This window comes from Callospermophilus lateralis, chromosome 17, assembly GCF_048772815.1.
Source record: "Callospermophilus lateralis isolate mCalLat2 chromosome 17, mCalLat2.hap1, whole genome shotgun sequence".
NCBI lineage: Eukaryota > Metazoa > Chordata > Mammalia > Rodentia > Sciuridae > Callospermophilus > Callospermophilus lateralis.
Window position 1 is genome coordinate 61,188,647 of NC_135321.1, and position 25,987 is coordinate 61,214,633.

Here is a 25,987-nt window from a genome sequence, read left to right on the forward strand (position 1 = left end):
CCCTAGCCACATTGCTTGTTGCTTAATTAAACAGAAGGGGGGAGATGCTAAGAGCCACAGCCAAGTAATATGATGCATGGCATTTTTGGTTGAAAGGTGACGCCAGCTAGCCATTGAGATGATATGATTATGTTAAGATTTGCATTCATATGAATATTGGACTCCTGCTGTCCACCTCAGCCTGCTACTGGGACTCCTGGAGAGTTCCCATTGGTTGGGGAAGTGCAGTAGGAGGGAATTCCAGAGGAGGAACTGCCTCTTGGGATCTGGGAGAACGCGGCGTGGGTCGATGGGCAATCTTCCCGGATGTGTACGGGGCATTGGTGTCAGTTTCAAAAAATAAAGTTTGTTCCTGCTTGAGTGGCTTGTGATTTTGTGCCCAGCCAGACTTCGGCATCTGTCCTTTTCTTATCCCTATCCCCTTTCCTTCATTCTCCTCTGTATAATCAACTGAATTTCTATTTTTCCCCTCTCCCCTTATTTGGGTTAGCTTCCACATATCAGAGAAAACCTCTGGCGTTTAGCTTCTTGGAACAGGCTTATTTGGCGTAGCATGAGTTTCCAGATCTATCCACTTCCTTGATAATGTCATAAAGTCATTCTTCTTTATGGATGCGTAATACTCCATTGTGTGTATATACCAATGGAGTATATATATGCCTAGATTTGTTCCACAGCTTAACTATTGTGAATTGAGCTGCTATAAACATTGATGTATCTGTATCACTGTAGTATGATGATTTAACTGGGGTCAAATGGTGGTTCCATTCCAAGTTTTTTGAGTAATCTCCATTCTACTTTCCAGAGTGGTTGCACCAGTTTGCAGTGCCACCAGCAAGCAATTTATGAGTGTACTGTTTCCCCACATCCTTGCCAACTTTTATTGTTATTTGTAATCTTGATGACTGATATTTTGACTCGAGTGAGATTATGTCAGTAATTTTAATATGTATTTATATAATTGCTAGAGATATTGGACAGTTTTTCATATATTTGTTAGCCATTTGTACCTCTTTTGAGAAGTGTCTGTTCAGTTCATTTGCCCATTTATTTATTAGGTTATTTATGTGGTTTCTTGTTTGTTTTTGGAGCTAAGTTTTTTGAATTATTTATATATCCTGGAGATTAACTCTAAGATGCAAGTAGCAAAGATTTTCTCCCATTCTGTAGGTTCTCTCCTCACATTCTTGATTGTTTCTTTTTCTGTGAAGAAGCTTAATATAATTCCATCCTATTTGTTGATTCTTGATTTTACTTCTTGCACTTTTAGGAATCTTGATGAGGAAACCACTTCCTAAGATGACATGATGGAGAATTTTTCTTTTTCTACTTTTTTTTCTAAAAGGCACAAGGTCTCTGGTATAAGGCCTAGGTCCTTGATCCACTTTTGAGTTTTGTGTATGGTGAGAGATAGGGACCTAATTTCATTTTGTTACATATGGATTTCCACTTTTCCCAACACCGTTTGTTGAAGAGGCTATCTTTTCTCCAGTTTATGTTTATGGAGTCCTTGTGTAGTATGAGATAACTGTATTTATGTGGGTTTGTCTCTGTGTCTTCTATTCTGTACCATTGGTGTTTATATCTCTTTTGGTGCCAATACCATGTCATTTTTGTTACTGTAGCTCTGAAATATAATTTAAGGTCTGATATTGTGATGCCTCCTGCCTTACTTTTCTTACTGAGGATTTTTTCAGATGAATTTCATGACTGCTTTTTCTATTTCTATGAAGAACATCTTTGGAATTTTGATGTGAACTTCACAGGCAATTGCAAAATCAAGTCAAATATTTTTGCATAATCACTAACATTATTCAGCATTAAAAGAGAATAAAATCATGGCTTTTGCAGGTAAATGGATGAAGCTGGAGAATATGATGCTAAGTGAAATTAGCCAATCTCCCAAAACCAAATGCTGAATGATTCCTCTGATTTAAAGATGCTGATCCATAATATGCTCTGGGGGGGTGGGGAGATGAATGGGAGGATTAAATGAACTCTAAATAGGGAAAAGGGGAAAAGGGAAGGGAGGGAGCATGGGGGTAAGAAAGATGGTGGAATGTAATGGTCATCGTTACCCTAAGTACATGTAAGAAGACAAGAAGAATGTGACTCTACTTTGTGTACAACAAGAGATATGAAAAATTGTGCTTTATATGTGTAATATGAATTCTAATGTATTATGTTGACATATATAACAAATCAAAATAATAAAAAAGAATCACTAGTATTTCTTTTCTGCTTATTTCCCTCAAACTATTCCAAAATAAAATGTGGTATATTTTTCTTTTAGGAATAAAATTAAACCAAGTCCAATAATTACAATAAATATTTCTTAATGTAGAATTTTAAAGAAGAAGAAGGTCAAGCCACTAGGTACATGGCTCACTAGTCACAACAGAGAGAAAAGTAGAAAAGAAAGGGAAATTGAGATTCAAAGCCAGCAAAAGCCAGGAATGTTCCATTTGTTCATACAGAAGGTTTCTCCCAAGCCCATACAAAAGGTAAAATGGTGGAGGTTTCTTCATTAGGGACCTCATTTGAGATTAAAGGTGTAAATAGGGAAGTGAATGCTTACTGTACAAATAATAAAATGTATCTTTCACTACTGGGGAGCGTCATCATGGTTAAGTACCTGTGAGGAACACAAGAGTACCTGATAGTTTATGCCACTGTACCAGAAAGAGGTCAGCAGAGTGAGACTTTGTTACAGAGTGGTCCCCTCATGTTTCACATATGGTGGCTTTGGCATCTTTGAACATAATTTAGTATTCCCAACTCTGTGGTAAAAAATCTGTTAATTAATAGTACAAAGATCCTGTAGCAGGGAATTTTTAACTTTTAGTCAACCTCAATAGCAGGCACCAAAAGTACAATATGCTATGGTGAAACAGCTATTTGAAGAACACTTCATACACACACACACACACACACACACACACACACACACACATATCCTTAGGCTGAGAAAAAGATAATTAAATCAGAGTTCTAATGTGAGAAATAAAAAATACTGCTATTTGTTATGGTTTTGATATGAGGTGGCCCCAAACACTCATGTGTGAGACAATATAAGAATGTTCATAAGTGAAATGATAGAGAGTTACAACCTAATTAATGGATTCATCCACTAATATGGACTAACTAGATGGTAACTATAGGCAGGTAGGATGTTGGTTAGAGGAAGTAGGTCACCGGGGGCATGACTTTGGGGTTTATATTTTGTCCCTAGTAAGTACAGCTCTCTGTTTCCTGACTACTGTGAGCTGCTTTCCTCTGTTGTGGCCTTCTACTATGAGGTTCTGCCTCAACTTGGGTCCAGAGGTATGGAGTCAGTTGACCATGACTGAACCTGTGAAACCATGAGCCAGAATAAAACTTTTCCTCCTTTAAGTTATTCTGGCAAGGTCTTTTAGTCACAGCAACACAAAGTTGACTGAAACACTGTTGAGTAGGTGAATCTCTCTCACAAGAAGAAAGCTACATACTGAGACATCCAGACCAAAATATAGCAGATAACATAGCAAATAGTTCCATGCCACCAGAAGGTCTTGGTTTATGTAGCTGTCCTTTCAAAATTACTCATATCATCCCTCTCATTCTCTAAAGTGTCCTGGTTTGGACAATAAATTTATTGTCACCCTAACTATAATAGCAAGGCACACATATATGCTTTTAGGGTGAAGTACTATCACAAAATTTGGTTGACTATAGCTATAACATAATTGGGAATAAGGGGTTAAGCTTACATTAGGAAATAAAGGGGAAGAGAACTGGTTGTAGAGTGTCTCAGATCACAGGATATTGATTTCTTTGAAGAATCAATGTCATTAACTGATTTCCACTTAGTGGACCCAGGAACACTTTATTAGCCCAGTTGTTGTGACAGTGTGTGAACTGGGTGAAGTAAATTTCCTGGTTCAGTGTCAAACATATTCTGGCACCAACGGACACTAATTAAAAAGAGAATTAAATGAACAGAAACACTGACACCAACTACTCTTGTGATTGCCTAAAATAACCCTAATTCGGGGTTGTCAGGGTGGAGTTCCCCTCAAGATGAAGCTGAGTGGCCCCAGAACAAACCTGGATCACCTATGCATTAAAGTTCTGAGTATAATATATCTACTAAAAGCCAGAACTTCATGTCGATTCATCCTACATTTTCTCTACTGGGTTTCCTGGGAGTACAAATAATAGATACCTTTTTATCTAAAAAAAATGAGCAAACTGATATGTTTGAGTATGTATTTGCATGTGTGTTTTTACCTGATGAAAGCAGTACTTCAGTTTGTTAAATATTATGTATTTTTTCTTCAGGAAAAAAAGATACATTTACATTGGCATAATATCTATAGAGGACTAAGTCTGAGTTAGTGTCTAAAATTGTTCTGTGGGAATTAGCTGGTTATTTACAGCCATGCATATAGAGGTCACTCTATATTTATACATTTCTTAGGAATAAAGTGCTGGGATCGCAGATTCTGAAAATATTTTTGCAACTAAGTGCCAATATGCAATTACAATAGAAAAACTGTTAAATCATAATGAAGAAAAGTTATTAAGCTCCCCTCCCTGTTAGGATGTGTATAATCTGTAATTTCGCTCATTTTAGGGAAATAGTTTCTCATTGGAAACTATATTAGCAAGAAACTTTTTGTGTCTAACAATAACATTTAATGAAAATGCACAAGAAAGGCCTGTTTTAACTCCAGATCTCTAAGGTCCCTTCGAATATATTGGTGGAACCAAAAGCTGGGTCTGTGTGCTTCACTTATGTGAGTTCTAATGGATGCAACTTAACAAACAGTACATGTCACTTAAACTGCAGTATGTCACTTCTGCTTCACTGAACTAACTCTACATTTGAGCACCATAATATGGTACACAAAGAAAATTTTTAAAATCACTGGTAAGACGATTCTTAGCAACTGTAGAAGAATTATTAACATTTTTTTTAAAAAAATAGTAAATATGGGCACAATCAAAACATGTATCAATAGTAAAAAGAGACAGTGGAATAGATAAGTAAACTATGATAAAATATTCATTGAAAACTATGCAGCAGTAAAAATTAATTAAGTTTGCCAATTCACATATACATGGCTGGATCTCAGAAAGTAATGAAGAAGAATAAAAGGAAGTCATGGAAGAATGTACAGTCTTACCCTATGTATTAAGTTAAAAGTGGGCCAGCACAAAATAAAATACTACTTAAAATTACTTACATAGATGATAAACCTACAAAGTGCAAGATAATAACTCCCTGGGAGATGAGTTTGAAGGAAGTAAGAGAAGCTTCAAAAATACAATAATGTTGCATTCTATAGGCTTTTAAGAAATATTAGTAATGCTGTATAAATGTGTGAATGTGGTCTATTTCCCAGTAACAATTCCTATCACATCAGTGTGTAAATATTTATGGAAAGTACTTATGCTCATGGCTCTGTGAATTGCATATTCTGAATATGTGTTAAAATATGAAAGATGATTCTGTGATCTGAAAACATTTTTCTCCAGTGTACTTTATTTTGTATCATTAAACAATACAGCCAGGATTTTGTTTCCTATCCCTTTTAGTGCTTCAGAATCTTTTACCCTTTGAATTATAGTTCTTATATAAATTCTCATTTTGGTTTTGAAGGAATTTGTTTCTCTGCAGAGCTGTAAAATCTTTCATAAATAGCAAACATCTTGTAAAACCCTCTCAGGATCAGAAATGTACCATATTTAGCAAACAAGAAAAGTACACAGTCCAATGTTTAAGGGTGTTGACACTATTTTACCTCTTGCAGTCATGGTTGCTCTAGGAAACTCGAAAGATTAAACAATTGGATTCATGGTTTGTGTTTCCACTGTCAATTCTTAGAGAGGGTTTTATATTTTCTTTTTGGGCTGGAAAGCTATCTCCATCATGATTCCAATCTTACTTTAGAAAGGAACAACTATAAAATGCAAAACAGAAATAATATCAAGGAAGGCATTAAGCCAAGGTTAGAAATAACTCTTACTATTGACAGGTCCAAGTATCTAGTGGCAAAAACTTTTCACTTGACTACCCCAGGGATAGAGATTCATTACCCTCAGAGGCACTCTCTTGCTGGCTGAAGGGATCCTGGATGAACTAAATCGAAGACCCATTCAGCAAGCAAATGCTCCATTTACTGGAGCCCAGAGGATATGGCCTGGTGTTGTCTTGGTAAAATGCATTGCTAAACAAGAGTAGAAAAATTAACAGACAATATCTTGCTCTATTGTACATAATAGTGCCCTTCCATATAGATGGCTTCTTAAACTCTAAAGTACTGAGGACCACCTGGGATCTTGGTCACATGCAGATCATGATGCAGAAGGTAAGGGGCAGTGAGTCAGCATCTCCAGCAAGCTTTCAGGTGTTGCTGAAGAAACATTCCAGGGAGAGGAGGAGCCAGCAGTCAGAATAAAGCAACCATGCAGTCCTAATGTTGACAAATGAAGTCAAAACGAAAGGTTCTAACAGCCTTTGGGGATTAGGGAAATTCCTTGTGATAAGGGTTATAAATAGACAATAAGGATGCTCCACATTGTCTTCATATTAAAATCACCTGAAGGGCATTTAAAAAACCTGTGGCTCAGAACACAAGATTAGTTAACTCAGCACCAGCATGGTTTTTTTTTAGTTGTTGATGGATCTATTATTTTATTTATTTATATGTGGTGCTGAGAATGGAACCCAGTGCCTCACATACGCTAGGCAAGTGCTCTACCAATGTGGCATGACCCGGCCCTGCACCAGCATTTTTGAAGCTTTCCAGTAGATTGCCACGTGCAGCTGTAGTTGAGAACAACTCCCAAGAGGAAGCTCTATTTAAAATCAATCACATTAGTGCACATTTAAATAAGATCAATGAGTAGACTTGCATTTTAGGCCACAATTTATTGTCTTTGTCCATCAAAATTCCCAACTGACTATCACTGAAAGAGAAAAGTCATTCTAAAATATCAGTTTTCATTTAGCAATACCAGTCACCTTGGAATGTGGAAGGACACAAGAAGGTTTGATTAATATAGCCTGTGCCTTTTACTTACCCCCAAAATAATAGGTATTAGCAGAAAGAATCTGCCCACGCAGGGAATGGGCAGCAGAGGATGCATCATTGTCCACCTTCAGGCTCAAATGATTCCCATTAGCAGATAAGGACACAGAATGCCACTGACCATCATTTAATCCATCACCTGGAGGTAAACAAAGTGGGTTATAAGGGACCCCAGTACAGGACCAGTGCCTGAAAACAGTAGATGTAGACAATGGCAAGTCTGCTTGTCAAAGACCACCACATCCCACCTCAAGTGCCCCGGGTTGTTTTTCTGTGTGGGATCTCAAAGGGAGACAGGGAAAGGCTGAGGAATGATTTGAGCTTTGGTAGGAGATCCTGAGAAGGTGATTAGGTGAGCCTGTAGCCTGCTCAAGAGGAAGGGATTGTCCGTGTCAGCTTGGACAGGGGCTTGTTGAGTTGGGTTAGGGATTCGAGGGAGACTTTGTCTCTGGTTGACCGATTACGAACTGGTTTGTCTGGTTCTTATTATGTTCTAACAAAAATTATTATGTTCATTTGGGAAGATTATGGTCTATATACCCATTGCCAGCACTGTTTTTTACTTTCTCATCACTCTTTAAGTCAGATAAGTATGGGGAAGGGGAAGAAAAAGAAATCAGAATAAAAGGGATAAAGACACAGAGCATACAGTCCTACATTCTACACCAGGAGACAGGAGTACTTTCTTCCATTTCTAGGGCTTTTGTGGAATACATTTTCCACAACTAACCTTGAACTATCCTGTGATGAGAAAACATTTCCAATGACAGAACACAGGGCATATTTTAGTCTCATCTAGTTAAATAATATCTTTAGCTATTGAGAAGTACAGATATTATCCAAGATTTCAAATTAAAAATTTCTTACATGCATGTGTTGTTAATTTTTATAATCTTAGTAGACAATTTAAACAAAATGATATGCTCAGGTATAATAAACAAATCAAATATTCACAAAAATACTAATTTAGGCACTAATTAGGCACAGATATTCATAAAAATAAAATGTAAAGCTAAAAAAGCATTACATTAAAATGTATGTGGTATATGTGGATGTGTTTAAGTTTTATATAAACATGCAAAAAAAGTTGGCAGATATATTCTTTTTTTGTTGTTACCAGAGATTGAACCTGGGGGCACTGAACCACAGAGCAACATCCCCAGCCCTTTTTTAAAAATATTTTATTTTGAGACAGATTTTTGTTAAGTTGCTTACAGCCTTGATAAGTTACCGAGGATGGCTTTGAAATTGCAATCCTCCTTCCTCAGCCTCTCAAGCTTCTGGGATTACAGGCCTGGGCTACCACATCTGGCAGCTGGCAGAAGTATTCTTAAAAATTACATATTTGGATGAGAAAACTATGTTTTCATTTTATGTCATTTTTACATTTTCTCTTTTGCAAATTTGCTACATATATTCACCTATAATTATAGTTTTATTTTTTAAATACAAATATTAGTTCTTGCTCAAGCAGTCAGTCTCTTGCATCCTAAAATGAACTATCTAATCTTCTTTAAAATGATGGAACAGAGGGTGGTGGAGTCATGGACTGGCAACCAACTGAGCATGATGGAATTATCTCCTGCTGGCTCTATTACAAGGCTTTATGATGAAAATTCACACTGGCATTCGGGAGATGAATCAGTGAACAGCAAGCATCCCGGGACATTGCCCAGTGCAATTTTTATTAGCTTTCACTAGAGTATTTTGTGGCAGCAAACAACCCATGTGTCAGTGACTAACAAACTAAGGTTCATCTGTCTGTGGTTCCAAGCAGCAGATCTGCATCCACTCTGTGGCAGGTGATCTTTTCACCTAAGACCAAGTATGAATGCATGGCCTGCAGTTCTTCATGGCTTAAAGAAGAAAATACTTGGCAGAGTTTTGCTATGGCTCTTAAAGCTCCTACTGCAATATGTCAATGTCACTTCCACTTAGAATCCATTTACCAAAATGTGTCACTTGACCAAGTCTGACATTAATGGACAAGAGGTTACTTCAGGGGGCAGATGCACATTTCCCTGAAGGGAAGAGTGATTAATTGAGATCTTTAGGAATTGTCTTGTAGAAATAAGAAGATCCCAGAGAAAAAGTTTAATTCACTTAAAAACAACAAATTAGTGAATGCTTGATTTCTAGGATGCTACGAAACCTGCTTGAGTCTAATCTTATCACCTGAGGGAGGTCCCATAGTTAACTAATGTATCTAATAAATTATAAAGGTACAGACTAGTCACAGCTTTTTAAGGATAAAAATCAACCTGCCGGAATCAGAAGTCATTTTGTAGCCCAGTGGAGATGTAATCTCCAAATAAAATGTGGTCTTTCTTCCTGCTGAAGTTCAGTCTTACATATAATTATCATATTTTAGTATTCCTTGCCCAAATGAGCACATAAATCCAACTCCTGCAAATGCTCTAGAAACCAGCTTTTTCCTTCTGCTTGATCTTCCACTAGTGACTTGGTTTTGGGGACTCATAATTCTCTTATGTAGGTCATGTTTCTAACATGACCCCAAAAGTCATAAATCCTGCTCTAGAAAGTGAGAACATATGTAAACAAGAAGATAGAGGATTTTGCTAAGATGCTAAAACATATTTGATGAAGTTAACTCTGAAACAGAATTCTGAAAGAAATTCCATAATCCTAGAACTAGGAGAACAAACCAAAAGGGGGGTGGGACTCTTGTGGTCTTTCCATGTAACGATTCTAACTTAAAAATTGTGGTATGGCATGTGCAAGGCCCTGGGTTCACAGTCTCTGACACCCCCCACACACACAAAAAAAAAAAAAAAGAAAGAAAAGAAAAAGAGTTCTGGCTAACAAAAAAAAGTTCAATTAATGTGTGTGTGTGTGTGTGTGTGTATACATATATACATATGTGGGTAACCTATATCTCCATGTAAAAAATATAAACAGTTCCAGCTACTATTGCATACAGATTGTAATGCTAAACAAACCAGGATTCCGGTCACTAACTGAATTAATGCTCTCAGTTCAGCTCACAAGGAAATTCTGTATGCTGGTGGTCAATAATTTTTGGTTTATAAAAAGAAAGAAAAATTTTATTTTCACTCCCAGCTTTTCAGACCCTAAGCAAAATATCCCTTCCATATTCAACATTCATGGAGTGACATACTCTCAGCTCCAGCTGAGTTTAAACCATCATTAATTCTCATATGCAAAATGGTCCCTAATGTTCAAAGATGATATTCTCTACAAGTTATAGGAGGTTTACTTCAAAACATGTAGCCTCTACCCAAGGTAGCTGCTCTGACAGAAGGGGAAAAAATATAACTTAAATTATAGACACTCCTCAAATTACTAAGGAATTACCTCCCAATAAACCCATCTTAAGTTGAAAATATCACAGCCAAAAATTCTTTTAACAAACCTAATTAACCTACAAAACATCATAACTTACACTGGCCTATGTTAAGCATGCTAAGAACATACTTTAGCTTCTACTTGAAAAAAATAAGATAAAACCCATTTTTATAATAAAGTGTTGAGTATCTCATTTAATTTATCAAATGCCTGTATCCAAAAACCCACTGACCTCACAGAACACTGCACAATGTTGGTTGTTGGCCTCTGTGATAACAAGACTCTCTAGGTAACATGGCTGGCTGCTGCTGCCAGCACTGAGAAAGCATCTGCCATATACCTGACTGGCAAGGGAGGTCAAAATTATAAGTTCAAAGCATAATTTCTACGAAATGATTATGGGTTTTGCACCATTGTAAAGTTGAAAAATATTATGTCAAACTATTCTAAGTCCCAGACTGTCTGTATTTTGATAATCAGAGAGTGTGTGGGTTTGAAAGACAGTTAAAAGAGATCCAACCATTTTCTCAAGACTATCTAGGATCAGGCTAATGTTTTCTAGTGTTTCAAGTTTACCTCTGATTGCCAACCCTCAAATTAAGATAATAAAAGTCACATTTTAAACTCTGTAACAACTATACTTTCATGTAAACAGACTTATGTCACGTTGACTCACCCATGAACAACGTAGAGTTTCCCAATTAAAAAGGAAAATAGAATCTGTAGTTAGTTCTACTGGGATTATGAATTGTTTCAATTTTTTTATTCATTCAAAAATGACTGCTCTCAGGCTTATGGGTAAGGATGTTGATGGCTATACAAAGGCACTGTGATGTCTCACCTGCTATGACAGCTCTCACTGGCTGGCCAGGTGGGCAGAGACTCAGCTTGAGTTTTCCATCACTAAGAACAAGGACAAGAGCCCCTGACCAGTGTAGAAGCTGACTTTTCAGCAACAGCCCCGCTCGGTTCCATGTTCGAAATTGGAAAGTGACAGCTACTGAGTTCTCTCCAGTGGGGTGAGGCAGAGCCAAATAACTCCTTGAGCTCAGAAAAGTCACAGGGACAGTTTGAGGATGTGAACACGAGAAGGACACATTTCCCTATGAATACAGTAAAGGAGGATATTAGGAAGGTGTGGTGGTGGCACTTGCAATACATTAACAATTTACTTTCCAAGATTTAAAGCTTCTGATACATCTTCTAACACATTCAGACTTTAAAAATTAGGCTATCCCATCAAAAATCCATGATATTTCCAAGATAGGTCCTTCAAATCAAGGCACTGTTATAATTGAACCTATTTCTCAGTCTGAATCTTAGGAAAATTCCATCTTCCCTGTTTCTTCCGCATCTGTAAGAGAGTCTCAAGCCACATTCACTCCATTCCTATGCTGAACTGGGATAATAGATGAGTCAACTTTCCTTCCCTGAGTTGTCCAGATAACCTTACCCAATGGGAAGATGGCATTGAGGATCACCTACTCCAAGAACTGTTCCTTTCTTATACTGATTCTATAAATATGCTAATAATGGGGTCACTCCAACCACAGGTTCTACATCTCACATAGGACATGTGCTTCTATTTATCTTGAGAAAAAGTTGATAGGTCAGATGTCCCAAGAGGCAGGCTGGCCTCCTCTCAGAAGCATTCACAGACCCTTAGGCCACATTGCCACTTAGCTGCTCCAGCTGAGGTCTGATCTGTCTTATAAGATGCTTTTGATTCATGTATTTATGTTTTAGAGGGGGTTTTTAATCTCTGGATTATCTCTCTTGTTCTAAGGACCAAATTTATTTTTATTCAGAGTGTTTCAGAATAAAAAATTTAATTCAAATAAAATAAAAACAAGAAGAATTTTTCCCCCGGAATTACATAAATTTTCACAAATTTCACATGGAAGAATACATGTCTCAAAATTGCTCTTCCTCTCCAAAATGTATCATTCAAAGAAAAACAGTTAGATAAAACTTACCAGATACCAAAACATACTACCGAATCACCAAATTTAGTCAGTGTGGCACTGGTATAGACAATTAGACAAACTAATGGACAGAATAATTAAGCCACAAAAAGAGAACATATGCACAGTTAGTATGTTCTGAAGATTACCATTCAACTCATTGTGGAGAAAGTTGTATTAGCAAGCAGCACAGGAACAAATGGGTATCCAGAGGTATAATATAAAAATGTGTCTATATCTTATATCACATAAAGAATACATTTCAGTTAACCAAAGACTTTAAATAAAGATATCTAATTTAAAATTTTGTAATAAAATCCATGAGACTATATAGATTCTGTCATTTTAGAAGCATACCAAAGACAGAACACTCCAATGCTATGAAGAAATACATAGGTATATTGACCATAAATAAATAAATACCCACACACACACACATACACACACACACTATATATATATATATATATATATATATATATATATATATATATATACTCAGTGTTTCCTAAAATATTAAATGGAATATTGATAAATCTGAAAAGTAAGGTTATCTATCAATATAATCCTCTGAGAAGAAAATGTAAAAAAACTTAAAAAATAAAAATGAACAATGATCAGAAAAGCTAATCCAAATGGACAATAAATATGCCCAAAGATTAATTTGCCAATAGTCAGATAAGCATGAACTAGGAAAGAGACATTCCTTCACTCCACTGAACTGGCAAAGTCTAAATGGTGCTTAACACACATGGCTAGCTGGGACATGATGGATAAGCATTGTCACATTCTATGAGTAAATTATATTCTTACAGTATGAGGAAAGCAATGTGACATTTATGCAAACTTAAAACTATGAGAAATCTTTTGGCTATGAAATTCTACTCTAGAAACTTTATCCCATCAAAATAAAAGCCTCAATATCTGAAAACACGTGCAAATATTTGTAGTGGGAAAAAGTAGAAATAAGATAACTACCCTCAATAGGAAAAAGAAGAAAATAATGAAGAAGTTTCATAATGGAATATTACATAACCATTATAAAATAGAACTATATCTTGTAACTCAATAAAATTTCCCAAAATGTGTTACTGAGTCAAAAGATGCAGAGAAACATATTTGTAAATTCAGATTGGTAAGTATTAATAAACATGTGTGTGAATATGAGCCTGTGACAGATCTACCTGGGATTTGATAGTGCTGGATGCAATAAGGCAGGTAAACTAGCCCAGTAACATGACAGTGTTGGGAGAAAATGCAGCTCTGGAGGGAGAAGGCAGAAGGAAAGCAAAAAAAGCTAGGCAGAAAGAAAAACTGGGAGGTGACCTCAGAGAAATGGTATGGAAAGTTCTGGCCTTTCCTTCCCGCCTCCCCAAGACACAAAGATGCAAAGACACAGAGATAGACTTCCTTTGTGAAAAATCAAAAACCAGATTTCTCACAAGAGAAGCATGAAACTAACAACATTGAAGCTGGTAGCAAAATTCATAAAACCCTCACAACATAATCCCTTTCCCAACACAGCGCCAGAAGAGTGCTATGAGCCTGCAGCACTTAGCTTCTTCCCAGGGAGGAAGGAAGGGTCTGATCTGTACATCCAAGTCCAATCTTCTGACTTTCCTGAGGGTTGCCCAAGGGACTGGTTTATTTCTTAACTGAATCTGAACCCTGAAAAGAAGGGACCCTGGATGAGAACAAAACGAGCAGTACAGAAGATATCTATCAAGCAAGTACTCCTTATGGTACCTCCCCAGGGCTCAGCACAGAGTGCACTGCTGAAACCTCCAAATCCCAGGTTCTTCATGGGGAGGGAAAGAGATGAATTTTGTGTCCAACATTCCAAAATTTCCAGGGATAGGCTTCTGCCCAACAGACTGGTTCCTTCTCACCTATCTTGAAGCAAGTTAGAAGCTGGCATGCTGTGGAAATCTAGGAGACATTGAGAACAAAGGTGGCAGCTTGGATGAGCAAGCAAGCACCTGCTACAGCCTCTCAACTTCAGTAGAGCAGAAAAAGAAGAAGGTTGAAAACTACCAAATTCCAGTTCCTGAAGAGAAAAAGAATTGGACTGTATGTATAAGTTTCTAACCTTTTCAGGGGCTACCAGAGAGACTGGCTTATATCTTGTTTTTCCTGGAGCACTGATTGGACCTGGCACATTTTAGATACCTGTTAGCCATTGGGGGAAAAGGTGGCAGATTAGACTATCATGTAAGTAATTATCATAACCTGTCTTCATTGTATGATAAAGTGTGTAAAGAAATCACAAAATCTCAGCTTCTCTTTGGAAAGAGCTGGATCAAGTATGCAATGTTCCAAAATTTTCAGAGGCTGTATAAGGGATTGACTTTATTTCACCTGTCTAAGAGCACTGACGGGACCCAGCATATTCTAGATGCATGCGGGCCACTGAGAATAAAGGCAAAGGTTGGACTACTATGCAGTCATCTGCCAGAGCCCTTCTCCTGGTCAGCACAAAATAATCATTGAGAATCCCAGAGCCTGGCTCATCTCTGGGAAGAAGAGAGGAGAAAGAAACATATGCCAAATATTCAGACTGACTTCAGTCTTACCATTTTCAGAGCATACATGAGACCTGGTATAATCTAGATGTCTGTGTGCCTCTGAGAACTCAAAGGAGTCCTGGTGTGCTGCTGCATCAGAAAACTAGTGATACCACAGACAGAAAATAGAAGCAGCAAAAGATTGTGAATTAAAGAAAGAAAGATGAAAACAAAAGATAAAAGAAACAGGCAAATCTCCTAACTGGCAGTTTACGCAAATAAATCCAGCAAAGACACATATACAGAGAGTTTGAAAGGTCCCTGGCAGGGCTTCCTACTGAGGGTCTTGTTGTATACAAATCTTGTTCATGAAGACTGGAAAAGATGGTTGCTTGTTCTAATGTGCAGGTACTGACACTAAGAGACAAAGAAAATGAACAATTAGGAAAACATGCCTGTCCAAAAGGAACAAGATAAAACTTCAAGACCCCAATTTTACTGACACGTAACATATGAATTTCCTGGCAGTGTTCAAAATGAACTTGGGAGACAAATGCATGAACAAAATGAAATTTTAGCAAAGATTCATATGAGCCAAAAGAACTCTTGACCTGAAAGAAAACAGTAACTGAAATGAAAAAATTCAATAGAAAAATTCAATCTACATCAAAACATCATACTAGATCAAGCAGAAGAATCACTGGATTTGAAGACAGGTCATTTGATATAAGCCAGTCAATAGCATAATAGGAAAAAAAAGTGAAAAAGAATAAAGAAAAATCTTGGTGGCTTATAGGATACCACTGAATAAACTAATATATACAATTATGAATGTCCAAGAAAGAAAAGACAAAGACAAAAACTTACTCAAAAAAATAATGGAAAAAAAAAAACTTCTGAAATTTGAAAAAAAAAAAAGAATATCTACATTTAGGAAATCCAAATAAGAGGAACAAAAGAATTCCACAGTGAGAAACATTACAATCAAATTGTGAAAAGTCAGACACAAAGAGAACTGTGAGATCAGCCAATGAAAAGGGACACTTCACATAGAAGAGAACTTCCCCAAGACAGTCACTGGATTTTTCAGCAGAAACTTTGAAAGGCAGTGGAATACTTCAAAATGCAGAAAGTTAAAAACTGCCAACCAAGAATACAATACTTGGTAAAACTGTCCTTTAAAATTGAAGAGACAAAGATATACCCAAACAAATCTGAAGAAGTCTATTATTACAAGATCAGTCTTACAAGAAATGTTAAAAAAGAGAATTCTTCAAGTTGAAAAAAAAAAACAAAGCTAAGAAGCACCATCAATGCATATGGAAGTATAAAACTTGCTGCTAAAGGTAAATACATAAATAAATACAGAATAATGTAACATTGTAACAGTACTGTGGAAATTGCTTTTTCAATTCTAGTATAAAAGTTAAAGATAAAAATTTTTAAAACAATTATATAAAATATATTCATGATTACACAATGCAAAATGATGTAAATTTTGATGTTAATAATATAAAGTCTATGGAGAAAATTAATAATGTAGTTTTTATATGCAATTGAGGTTGATTAGCTGAAGTAGACTGTTATAACTATACAATATTTTAGTTAATTCTAATTGTAATCATAATGAAGATATGTAAAATAAAGAAAGAAATCAAAGCATCTCACCATAAAAAAAATAAAAAAAAATAAAGGAAGACAGTATAAAAGGAAAACAAAGACAAAAGACATATAAGATAGGTAGCAAACCTTTAACAAAATGCTAGTAATCTCTTTCTGTGATACAATAAAAATTAAACATTTGGTATGGTTCCTGATACATAGTTCCTATAATCCTTGAAATCTCCAGAGCTCTAAGTGCCTTCTGTATATTCAAGAGAAGTCTGGTGACTGAGTACTACTCCTATGTACCTGCAAGATCGGACCTAGTTGCCAGGGAGACCAAGGAATCATTAGAGGCATGGAAATTTCCACTACATTACTTGAAGTCCAGGAAAGCAAGAAAAGATGAAGGTTGAAATTAATCCAAGAGCTATTGGCTTACTCTATCAATGTCAAAAAACATCCATAAAGGAGCTGGGGTTGTGGCTCAGCGGTAGAGTGCTCGCCTAGCATATGCGAGGCCCTGGGTTTGATCCTCAGCACCACATAAAAATAAATAAAGGTATCGTGTCCAACTTCAATTAAAAATAAATATTACTCTACTCAAAATAAATTAAAGGCACAGTAAATGTAAGACCAAGAACTGCAAAACCATAAGACAAAACAGGGGAAAGCTTTATGACATGGCCTTGGCAATTATTTCTTGGTTATGACACTAGAAATACAATAATATAAGCAAAAATGGACAAGTGGGAGTACCTCAAACTAAAAACAGTACTGTAGAACAAAGGAAACAACCAGGAGTGAAAAGGTAACCTGTGGAGGAAGAGGTTTACCCACCGTATATCTGACAAATGATTAACTTCCAAAACATACAAGGAACTCCAGAAACTCAACAGCCAAACAACAAGTATGTTGGTGGGAATATAAAACGACGCAGTCACTAGGGAAAGTCAAGTGGAGGTTCTCAAAAGGTGAAGACTACAACTACCAAATGATCCAGCAATCCCATTTCTGGGTATTTATTTGAAAGATTTGAAATGAAGATCTCAAAAATATTTTTCACTCCCATGTTTACTATACCATTATTCACAATAGCTCAAATGTAGAAACAATATAAACATCCATCAGAGGATGAGTGGATATAGAAAACACACACAAAGTGGAATATTATTCAACTTTTAAAAGGATATCCTGCCATATACAGCTCTCTCTCTCTCTCTCCATATATATATGGAGAGAGAGAGGGGTGGGGGAGAGAGAGAGGAGAGAGATATGAACCAGGAGAACATTATGCTAAGAGAAATAAGTCATTTGCAGAAGGACATATACTGCATATACTGCATGATTCCACTTAAATGGGTTATATAAAACAGTCAAACTCAGAGAAGGAGAGAATAGAATGGTAGTTACCAGGGAATAAGAGCAGAGGAAATAGGGATTTGCCACATAACTCATGTAAATTTCAGTTATGGAAGATAAATAAATTCTAGAGATCTGCCTATAGTTAATATGTTATTGCACACTTAAGAATTTCTTAAGAAAGTGGATCTCACGTTAAGTATTCTTATTACCACAAAAATTGTATTAAAAACTGTTACATAATCTCACTTCATTATTTTGTAACATTATGTATCCATTTCATACATATAGAAAAATTATATCAAACATAAACAAAAAATATGTATGATTTGTACCTTTAGAAGAAATATATTTTAAAACAGAATCAACAAAACAAATTGCACCTCTTTTCTCTACTAAAGCACACATTTGGACTTTCTTACCATGATGAGTATCTCTGGTTTGTTTTTCTTGGACAAATCAATGATATCCACTCCATTATAAAAGAGATTTTCAAAACACCCATTGAAGCTTTTATGTGGGAACACCACTGATTTTCCAAGTCCAGGAATCCCTCCAAAGCTGATCTTAGAAAGAATAAAATGATATAAATAATATTATTTAATTATTTTCTGATTATCTGCCCAAAACATTAATGATCTACAGATACAATTGTCTTCAAATTTGCTTTGCATATTATATTGTCATATTAATTACAAATGAAATTTTAAAATGCAGATTTATCATTGTCTTTATTATAGAGAGACTCAATTCTCTAGTCATATGATTCTTGTTATCATTTTTAGATGAGAATATTGTCTCTTTATTTCCATGATGATCTGTGTAACAGCTTATCCCAATGTATCATCCCTAAAGAAAAGGGGAATAGTAAAACTGCATGTTACTGAATGCCCCCTTTCTGTTCCCAAAATCCTTGCCAAGTTAAGGGAAACCTGAGAGCAAGCCTGGGCTGGAAAGTCCAGTTATATATTATCTTAAAGGAACTGGGCTTTCTCTTACACAAAATGGGAAGTAGGGATACTAAGTACTACTGTAGACAGCTACTTTCTTACATGTACACCCAGACAGTTACTCCTTAGGATGCTGGTTAGACATACTAACTAATCAGCTAATGCTGATGAATGGACTGCTTCTGCAGTCTGATATAAAACCCCTCTCTGAGTAGGGATCAGCACAGATTGAGCATACTGTGGAAAGAATATGTGTTAATAGTCCAGCCACCACCACTGGACAAAATGCCATGAGGAACAGAGGCACCAGTTGTCAAAGCACCATGAAAGGCAAAAGTGCTATCTGCAATCCTGTCACACTGAACTCTTTTTGGAGGTAGCACTGATCTGTTGTGAGGGTTTCCCAATAAATCACATGTCTTTCATGCTGTCTCTGGGCACTTTCTTTGGCTTTCCCACAACCTACCCCACTGTGCCCTAGTACAATTGGGGCTGTGGACATGACACCTACTATGAAGGCATTTGACTTTGCCAACCTTTATAGTAGCTAAGATTTTAAGGCACTGGCCTTTTCCATATCATTTTTAGGTTGGAAAAGTCTATTCATTGATAATCTTATTCAAGAGCAGGATCTTCCATTGATCTCCACCACTGAGGTCAAATGAATGTCAATATTTTCTGGTTTTCTTGTTCTATCTGATACATGTGCTGAGCAGAATCATCAGAACAAATCAAATGCTGCATTTCAGTGTGGAGTAGATATATGTGGGCAATACACTGATAACATTGTTAAGGCTTCAGAAATACTAAGAAACATTTATTTTGATTTGTCTGCATTTGTCTCTCATTAATACATCAGGATACTTGTTGATTGTTTCTCCAGGTTATCCCAGGTCACTAATTCTGTTTACTACTATCCTATAATCAAAAGAAATTTCCAGGGCTCACATTCAAAAACACCAGATATAATACAGAAGACTCATCTGAAAGAATGCTTTAAAATATTGTTTTTTTGTATTTATTTATAGCTTTTCATCCAAAAACATCCTAACTTCCTGGCATGAGTGCTTATTCTCATCTGAGGACTAACATTCATAAGGATAAAATGTCTCAATAGTGTATATCTGTGCCATCATACGCCAAATTACAATTACGTTCAATGATGGCCCTCACATCTGTGGGCATCCCATAAGAATATGTTGCCTGGTGATGCCATAGTCATATAGGTTGGTGTAAGTACACTTTAAAATGTTCACACTACAATTAAATCACCTAATGATGCATTTCTCAGAATGTACCTTGTTGATAAGCAGTGTTCAACCTACTGTGTGATAATAATCCATAGGAAATAATTCACCAGATTCTGAATTCCTAGGAAAGAGTATGTATTCAATGTAGCAGTTCTTTCTCTAAAGGGTTATATTTCATTTAAGTGCAAAATCTATAATGTCCACACCTTATAATCAAGATCTAAAAGGCTGGCCTCTCCCTCTGCCTGGAAACGGTGAGTATGTTTGTCCACTGTGAAATTGATGTGTGTGTTGAGGACCTCAATGAGGACAGAATGCCAGTGTTGGTCATCCAGCAGACTGCCCAAGGTGAGGGTCACCTGAGCATCTAGGGAGGGCAGGTTAGCACCACCTGAGAAGAGAGTAAAAGTCAATGTAGTATTATTCCACCCATTCAATACTGTGGTTTCTACTGGGAGATTTGTCACAGCAATTACTCTTTCCTTATATCCTCCTATCCAAAAAGCTAGTTAGATAGTTTAATGTTAATCCTAAACACAATCTAGTTTTGACCTTTGAGCAATTTTTTCTATTTTATTTGTTGTTCTTTGTATTTGCTTTTCTGATTCAATAAAAAGTAAGGATCAGGGAATCTCCCTGTATATTTCACATTCATTCAATGTTTCTGATGACATTTTCACTTAATGTAAAAATATTTTCTTCTTAGGAAAGAAGAAAAGTAATGCTACTACCTCAAAATTTTACAATCATCCATTCATCTTTATGATATTATCAGGTTATTTATTGGACAGCTGATGATGGCTCTATACAATTATCAAACTATAATACTATTTACATAAGTACATGGTTAAGACAGACATGTAGCCCCTAAGATGCCACAACTGTAGGATGAACACGTTCCCCTTGCTTAGACAGCTCTTGTTTGTACCAATCACTCCAAGGAATTATTTATAAGACCTTCTTTCATTCTTAAATGGATTGGTTTCAGTTTAAATTAACTGCTTAAGAAAAAAAATAAGTATAAAAAGCATTTTCATCTAAGTAATCACATTTTTAAAAGCAATTCCTTGTCCTTTTACCTGAATTAAAGAACAAGATGAGTTTTCCTTTAACTAATTCCAGGGTGATATGTTTGCCATTTTGTCCTTCTCTGTGGAGTAGAATCCCATCACTCTGCCTGGTTTTAAATTTCAAAGTAATGATCTCCTTCATTGAACTGATGGATTTCTGATTAATTGTGTACAATAAGAAACTTTTTCCATCAAAATTAACCATCTCAGATCCTACAATGGAAAACATCAAAAAGTGATTCTAGATATATTTTCATTACTGCATTGAAATATATAAGTCAACACACATGTACATATGTAGTCTATTTCTGGTTTGCTTAACATAGGTGGAAATACACACTGCCAACTTCCTCTTGATACTAGAGTTAACACACATCATCTCTCTGTTTGCTTTTTCTGACTTTTTTTGTTTTAAGACAGTATCATCTAGAAGTATTTGGGTTCCTTTCCTTCCAATTGCACCTATCTTTGTATTTGCTTTTCTGATTCATTAAAAAGTAAGTATGAGGGAACAAGCTGAAGTTAATCCCCCTTGCACAAAATCTCCCTGTATATTTCACATTCATTCAATGTGAAATTGACACTACTGGTGTTTGGAAAGAATAAAACTGTTATCACATACTGGTAAAAGGTGTCAGTGTAAATAGCTTTATTGTTTGTGGCCCAGTAGTTTAGACATTTAACAGTTCTCACTTTAATATACTTGTGTCCAGTCATAAGAGTCATGCATGCACATCCCAGATTCACTAAGTACCATTTTAAACTCATCTGAAGGGCACGCTAATACTAGCTGTTTTTTCTCAATGTTGTGGCTGAGTCAAATCACAAAAGGCACATCTATTTTATGATGCACCTCAATAACTAAGAAGGTCATTCCATTGGGATGCTACCATTTTTCTCTGAACTTACTGACAATATCTTACTTTTTTGGTATCAACACTACTTTTATCAGTTTGTGCCAAAAAGTTACATGTTATCATTCATATACAGGGGTTGGGTAAAACTCATTGTAAGTGATTGCCTAGCATGTATAAGGCCCTGGGGTTTGATTCCAATCACAACACATGCACACAGACACATCATCAGTCAAAAACAATTGCAAAAAGAACAGTACAAAGGAGTTCATACAGTATGGCACCATGGCGCTGGCCTATAATCCCAGGGACATAGGAGACTGAGGATGGAGGATTTCAAGTTTGAAATTGAGAAATTTAATGAGACCCTGTCTTAAAATGAAAAATAAAAGCAAAAAAAAAAAAAAAAGGGCTTGGAATGTAGCTCAGTGGTAGAGCACACTGGGTTTAATCACTAGTATTGAAAAAATGATTGATTGATTAATTAATTAATCATTAATTTTTAAAAAGGAATTCATATTGCCTAGAAAAAATCTCCTCTTGCATTTTTCATACATAACTGTCTTTTAAAAATATATGTGTGCTAAATGAAGACAAAGCAAATAATAAAAGACCTTGGTGTCTTTCAAACCAATGTTAATTATTTACTTTCACAGAAAGTTGTGGCCAATGTACACATGGACATACATTCCATTCAGACTAAAATATTTTTATTAAGTCATTTATGTTCACAACTGAAAAGCTGTGAACATAAATAACTTAATAAAAATATTTATTATGTGTAGCTTCCTTTTTAAAATTCGGAAGTTCAATTCACATGTATAGTGTGTAATATATAAACACTACATTGTCTAGAAATCATGTAAACTAAATAATTACTCTTCATTTTATAATTAAATGAACATGCCTGGTAAGAATATAACTAGTCAAGTTCAAATGAAGTTCTCAAGCTTATTAGATGGCAATGAAATAATGAAATCCTGGTAATGAAGAATTGAAATGATTTCACATTTTAGCAGTACATATTCCTATGTATGTCACTGACAGCATTAAAAATAACTAAGGCTTGCTTTTGCAGTTAGCCAACAAGGAAATTTTGTTCTGCACATGATTTTGCCAATTATTTTGGTCAAAAAGATTTTACCCTCATCCTCCCTGTTGCCACAATGGTTTTGCAATAGTTAAATTAATAAAGCATCAGAATCTTCTGGAGTGTTTGCTGCACACAGATTGCTGAGACATAGCCCTGAGTTTCTGAGTGAACAGGTCTGAGGTAGAATCTGAGAATCTGCATTTCAAACAAATTCCCTCCTGGTGTCCATGTGCTTGAGCTGGTGACCATACTTTGAGATCCACAGCTTTAAACCACCTAAGTTATATTTCTTGGAGATTCTTCTCAGGCAAAATGGACTAGTAAAAATTTTACTGGGTAACCACGACACAAAATAATGGCCTTAAAACCCTTTTCCTAATGCTTTGAGTTATTTTTCTAACACTTTGTCTAGAATAGTTAACCACATATTAATCACCAAAATATATATTATAAGAAAAATCCAAAATGTACATTGACAGATTTTTAAAAGCTTATTGGATGACCAAATTAGAATATAGATCTATAGCTAAGTGAGTATAACAGCCCTAGTAGTTTAAAATCTTCAAGGATATAAACTTAACCTCAACTTTAGGGGTTTAAAATGATAAACAAAATTTAGGAACTGCTTTTTGAAGTCTAGAATATTAGGATCTCTCACTCTTTATCTGTAATTATTTGCATAACTCTCAAGCCCATTACTGTACAGACCCCTGAGCTAATTTGTAAAGGGTTGTTAAACATAAAATCAACAACAACAACAACAACAACAAAATGCAGCAGAGAGCACACATGGCCTGCATGGCCTGAAATACTAAGCATCTAGCCCTTTCCAGAAGTTCCTCACTCTGTCTCTACAGAAGTATCCTATGATGGTTACTGGGCTGGTGCTGACTGTTCAGAGGTGGCAGTGATAAGAATCAGCTCACAACCAGACATTCTGGCATCCAATTTTTATTTCACTGAAAACCTCATTATGTTTAGGACCTCACAAATTTTTTTTTTTGACATCCATACTGCACAATTCAATATACTCCGTTTATGACTATGGTTAGAATGGTAAAGAACTGGTCAATATTTTAGCACCTCGCTATGTATTTCTGTGTATAATATAAAACATTGGCCTGGATATAAATAGGCTTCTATAGATTGAAATTCTTCTTTGAAGGCTATTCACAATTTTCTTCTATTATTAAAACTCCATCTTTTCCATCTTATGTCCTTTTGACTTAATTCCATTCATTCCAAAAGTATGGCCCATTCGATTAATACTGATGTAGCACCTAGCTTATGTCACCACTCACTGTGCTGGATGCTGGGACAAGCAGGGGCCAGGACAGGTCTGGCCCTAGCCTCTCCAAGCAACAATTCTCTTATTCTCTGGTACTTTCTGATTTATATTGTCATGAAGAAATACAATTCATAGGGAAAATCTTCAAGTCTTACAGGGTTGCTAAAGAAACTACAGAAGTAAAGAAACAGCTTATAGCTCAAAATAAAAGCAGGAGAAAAAAGGCTCTCCTTTGGTGACAATGTCCAGAAATAAAGAATACAAAGAATTAAGGAATCTTGAGGAACTGCCAATCATGCACCCTTCACATTAAATTTGCAGATACATATCAGAAAGTAGTCAGCCATGACTTTACATTTATAATAAAAGAAAACACATTATCACAACAGATAATTTAAAATATAAATAGAACCTCTATTATAGGCCTCACCAAAAGTAATCATTCTGATAAAATATTATCTACCTAAAAATGTTCACAAATAGATTTGAATATTTAAACAAATCAGAGTGTCAGTAAATACATTTTTTTAAAAATCAGCATTAAATACTCAAAGTGAATTTGTAAAAGCAATAAATTTAAAATAAATGTAAGTTTAAAAAAACATTTTGGGAGACAAAGCATTTCATCAATAAGTCAATAGTAGCAATTTCTCTGAAAGCATTAACGGGGGTGCTCCGCCAGGCAGGTCCTTTAAACTTACCTATTCACTAAGTATTACCTTTCCTGACCCTTGTGCCACTGATCTCAGTGTTACCTAGAGAATTAAATTACCTAAGATGCTCTTTTTTGTATCATTCCACTGTTACAATTTTTGCTATTTATCTATTAAATAAATAAAACTTTACATATCCATAATGAATACAAATAATCCATTACAATATGTGGATGAAATATCCAAAGAATACATCAAATTTCAACTTGGCTTTTACAAGAGTCTTCATAAAAGTGTCTCTGTATATAATCCAACTATTTAAATCATTGAGGTATCTGAAAACAGAAGATACATATTATGCACACAAGGTAGGAAGTGACAGTTTCCCCAGTTATAAGACTACAAACTTATATTCCAAAAACAGTGGGAGGAAATACTTGTGATTTCACTTTATCATCAATAACTTCCTTAAAAGATTAATTTTTTATGTTTCAGTCTCTAACAGACTATGGTTGGAATATATATTAATATGGCAAAGAATGGTCAATATTTTATCACCTGGCTATGTATATATGTGTATGCCATGAAACACTGTTTTTTGTCACCACTCATTATGCTGGATGCTGGGATAAGGAGGAACCAGGACATCATCATCACAGGAGTGGGGAACTTCTGGAATGGTTCTTACGTAGTAATCTATTAGGTAAAGGAATCCATCTAACCAGTAGTGAGGCTAAATATGTGCTGACATTTCCACTTTCTTAATCTAGTCCACAAAAAGCCATTCCAAACAATGAAAATGGCAAAGTGCAGTGGGCTGTGGAGCTATCCTGAGAAGGTTGGTCTCCTGGTTCCACCTTAGAAGACTCACTCAACCTGCTTTGCCTCAGTGTCCTCATTCACAGGGCATAAGAGTCCCACACAGAACTATCATGAATATTAAACCATTTAATGTCTATGAGTGTACAAACATGGTAAGTCCTCAGTGGGATTA

The 25,987-nt window shown here is 35.8% G+C and overlaps 1 protein-coding gene across 2 annotated transcripts in view; it reads right to left on the reverse strand.

The window, feature by feature from the left end:
* LOC143382559 (contactin-associated protein-like 3) overlaps positions 1–25,987 on the reverse strand; it is a 161,371-nt gene that overhangs the window by 81,328 nt on the left and 54,056 nt on the right. For both annotated transcript variants that reach the window (XM_076836723.2, XM_076836722.2), the window contains exons 3-7: positions 21,115–21,318; positions 20,242–20,426; positions 18,258–18,401; positions 11,245–11,506; positions 7,069–7,215 (exon numbers count right to left, since the gene is read on the reverse strand). In XM_076836723.2, coding sequence (XP_076692838.2) covers positions 7,069–7,215; positions 11,245–11,506; positions 18,258–18,401; positions 20,242–20,426; positions 21,115–21,318 — 942 coding nt within the window. The remainder of the gene's footprint in view (positions 1–7,068; positions 7,216–11,244; positions 11,507–18,257; positions 18,402–20,241; positions 20,427–21,114; positions 21,319–25,987) is intronic.